General features: G+C 43.0%; 1 protein-coding gene across 1 annotated transcript; it reads left to right on the forward strand.

Annotated features, from left to right (window-relative positions):
• The first annotated feature begins 210 nt into the window (after positions 1-210).
• Positions 211-2,012, forward strand: LOC104618927 (solute carrier family 25 member 43-like). The gene is made up of 2 exons (XM_010284652.1): positions 211-303; positions 1,391-2,012. The coding sequence occupies exons 1-2, from the start codon at positions 223-225 to the stop codon at positions 1,592-1,594; spliced, it is 285 nt and encodes a 94-aa protein (XP_010282954.1). The 5' UTR covers positions 211-222; the 3' UTR covers positions 1,595-2,012.
• Positions 2,013-4,187: the final 2,175 nt, after the last annotated feature.

A 4,187-nucleotide genomic window follows, 5' to 3' on the forward strand; every position in this document is an offset into this window, starting at 1 on the left:
TCAAGGCAAAATAGCTGATTCTTTTTGGTTGATGGAAGAATCCAGATCAGTCTGTTGAAACCTGGCATTAAGTGTTCCTCATGTACCAGAATGGAGAAAATAATTGTCTTTAATCACTTTGGTTTTTCCTTTGCTTGTTCTAAATCCCCCTGGGTGTCTCTTGAACAGGCTCAGAGTCCTTGGCTTCCCCACTATGGAGCAGTTGATGTCCATTTTACTGGCATGGCTGACTGTTTCCGGCAAACTGTGAAGAACAAAGGTGTGCTTGGACTTTGGAGTGGACTCACACCCAGTCTCCTCAAGGTGAGGTTTTGCTTTCATCCCAATCAAAGACTATTCTGAAGTAATCAAGACACACTTTTGGACAGTTGGGGTTATAAAGCTTATGACATGCCTCTGTACTTATAGATGACAGAGGCTGTGACAGAACAGGTATCACTTCAGGCAGATTATAAACCAGCTTTGGAACTTGGTTTGGTCATACTTCCCAAAATGTAAGTTTGGCTTCTAGATGTCACTACTTTCAAGTTCATTTGAATGTCCTTACAGAAGGGAGTTGCTGCTAACACACAAGCCAGGGTAAGGATGGGGGATTGCAAGTCATCCACTTACGACAGCTAAACAAGTTCTGCTTCTCAGCTGAGCTCCAGTAATTTGACATGTTGTACCCAGCTGTAAAGAAAATTGGGCTTGTATAAGCCACTTCCCCGGAAGTCAAAAGTAGTACTTTTGACCAGCTAGTTAACGCATGCGTATCGGTTACTACAGCCCTTGCCAAGTTGAAAGCATGAAATAAAGCACAGTAGCTTAAACAGAGGCAATTAAGTTTACATAAATACATTTTATAGTGCTGTGGTGAGGATTACCTACATGGATTACTACAGGTCAGCTAATGAGTGGTAATTGAGTGACAACGCGATTGATTGTGATGGCCTGCGTGTGCCTGGCCCTACCTTGGCTGGTATAAAGCCACATGGCACCAGAACTGCTGGTGCTGCATGGGATAAAAGAAGAAAATTTTTCAGTCCCTCTGCTCTATATAGACTAAATCCCACATTTCCTACCAGGATTTGCTGAGGTTGCTTAGGATTTGCTTAGGTATTTGACAAATTGTAATGATCTATAGGCTAGCACAGACCTTGTTTCTCACAATATTGTTATAATTAGTTATGTACCAATTATAAACTCCTGCTTTTAGCATGCTGCAGGTGCTAGCCTAGTTGGAGATGAGACTCTGGTTTTATATAAATTAGCACAGCTCTATTAGAAGATGAGATCAGATTTGAAGTCCTAGAAGTTTCCTTTTTTAAGAACATCTAAGCTAAGAATGCTAGCAGTGAGTCTACTATTGCTTTTTTATATTGTGTTGCTTTTTTTTTTTTTTTGTCAGATTGTCCCATACTTCGGTGTTATGTTTAGCACCTTTGAATTCTGCAAGCGGGTCTGTCTGTACAGAAATGGTTATATTGAATCTCCTTTAAATTACAAGCTAACTCCTGGGGTGGACCAGAGTTTACAGCCACAAGAACTGAGAGAATTAAAACTCCTCCGAAGGGAAAATTTTGAGCCAAGGAAATCAGCTCTTGAAAACTGACATCAGAGTGTCCATTGCACATATACGCACTAACTTTCTTAAGGAACTTTGCAAGAAAGACATGCTGAACTACAGGTACCAGCATCTCTGTGTGTTGTGTGGTTTTAGTATTGAGACACCAGTGCCAGGAATGAATAAATCTTGTATCTCATTTGCTGAATGGATATAAACAATACGAATAGCAAGCGTATACTGAACGGGAGAGGTGCAACTAGTCTGAAAACACTATGCTATTGGAACTTAAAATTTCATTATTTTAGGTGTTTTTCAATACTGAATAGCCATTTTGAGATAAAACCATTTGCAGAAAGGCAAGAGAACTGAGATGAGAGTTTAAATTGTATCTTCAAAAATACTAAGAAAATTCAAATGCATTTTTTAAAGTAATCTGAGATACTGAGTCAGCCAAAAATGATAAGCAGTCTAGAATACATACAACATGCAAGAATTTCTACTGAAGTATCTTTTTTTTTAGTGATACTGTGTGAACGTGGCATTCTGTGGATGCAGAATTAGTCTCAGTTCAGTCACACTCCAGAATCCAGTCTTCAGTTTTTGAGACTTACTTGAGAATAATAATTTTGTATGAATCTTTGGCGTAAAGATTAAAATATGCTGCTGCAACCGTGCTTTTGCTAAGAGAGAATTGTAATGTGCAAAATGAACTGTAATACACTGGAATGACAATCTTGCAAACTTAAGTGCGTACTAGAAAATCTTCCCTCCTTTCTCTTGTGTTGTGACTGCATGTATGTGAATTATTTCAGGCTTTGAAAAATTATTTTCTTGAAGTTCTCTAACTGAAATATTTCCTGAAAAATGCAGTTCTTAAATGTGTTAGATATTTCAGAGCCACAAGCCTTGTCATGTTGTTTTGGGTGTTCTTAAAACTCTATTTTTATATTAAACTACTTTTTAGTTCCTGTGCACAGACCCAGGCCTACTGCGCTGCTCAGAACTTATCAGCAGAATAGCACTGTGCTCACAACCTGTGCATTTTTTTTATTCCCCCCCCTTTAACTGCTGTGATCCAGGAGCCACAGATAGTTTCTGCAGATAGGAACCTCTCTGCAGACCACTGGGTTATTGCCAGTGCCAATGCAATTTATAGGCCCATGACCAGTCTAGGGAGCTTTTGGACAAAAAAAGATCATCTTGGTATTACACCTGAGGACCCGCAGTATTGCTCCGGTTCCTTTGTAGAAGCACAGCTATGGAACAGCCCCATCCTAGTGCCTTCTGATGGAAAACCTTAAACCCCATGTCTGCGTGGGAAGGCGGCTCTGCCCTCTGCGGCACGTCCCACCAGCCCCGAGCTGTGGCAGTGTGTGAATCGCAGCAGCTCGCTAAGGCGTGTGCACACCAGCTATGCTCCTGCCCCAGCTGCGGCAGCCTGGGCACAGCACAGGATTTGCCTGCTGGTTTACACTGCTTTTTGTGTGTGTTTTTGTACCGTTTATGTCCGTGCTGGGTGGAAATAAGTAAATCTTAGAAACTGCGTGGTTAGGCCAGGTCACAGCGGGATGAGTCAGTGGCAGATTGATGCAGGAAAAGTCTGTGACTATGGAGAGAGATCTGCAGAAAAATTTGGGATAACTGTAAGGCCTGCCTTGCACCTAGAACTCAGCGTTGATGTACCCTACAGCTGCGGTATCGCTCTTGATCGGCTTGCTCAGCTCTGCTGCAGTGGTGCTTCATACTGGTTTTCTTCTCAGAGAAGAAATGCAAGCGTTGATAGCAAAAGTTAAGATGGTAGAGAGCAGATCCGGTGGCTCATGCATCACAGTGATGCTGTAAGTGCTTTTGGCTCTCTAATCAACCTGCCTAGTGAACGTTTCTCCGTGCCTCAGTTTCCCCATCTGCACAGTGCAGGTAATAATATTGAGACTTATTTCAGATGTATGTGACCTGTGAGTGCATTGGGGAGGAACGGATTTCTAAAGAGTGCCCTTACCTTGTCCTGTACACATACCTGTATGGTTTTTACTAATGTTATATTTCTAAATAGATTTTAAAGAGCGAGTGATGGGTGCATATGAATGTCTGATCAGCTTTTCAAACCTGACAAGAGTCAAGTGAGTCAGAAAGTTACCTCTAACTTGTTTCTGATATGCTAATAACACCTTTGTATTGTAATGTACTCCTACGACCTATAAATCAGTTACTAACCTTTTATCAACCAAGCCTCTGCTTTGGGGGATTTCTCATGCATAGACGTGATTACGCAAAAGGTATTTAAGACAGCACTGAAGCAAAGTGGAGCTTTGTGGAGCACTGACGTGGAGAGCGGTGTATGATCAGGGGGAACCAGTTAACAGCAAGGATAAATCGCAGAGACAACTCTTCGGTAGGTGAACTGCGCCTGAATGACACTGAGCGGTGGGGGTGGGAGGTGGTGGGGTGTACGTCTGTCTGATCTCATCACAGCTGAGTTCAGCCGTGTGACTGACGTCGCGAGTCCTTACTTGGAGCTCTGTGACTCCCCGGGCATCGCGTGGGCGGGGGGATAGGAATGGGAGAGGCCTCTGGGTGGGGTCTCGGCGGAGGCTGGGCGAGGCTGGGCGGTCGGGCTTCAGCCCGGCCACGGCCGGAG

The sequence above is a fragment of the Phaethon lepturus genome, unplaced genomic scaffold (assembly GCF_000687285.1).
Source record: "Phaethon lepturus isolate BGI_N335 unplaced genomic scaffold, ASM68728v1 scaffold27050, whole genome shotgun sequence".
Lineage (NCBI taxonomy): Eukaryota > Metazoa > Chordata > Aves > Phaethontiformes > Phaethontidae > Phaethon > Phaethon lepturus.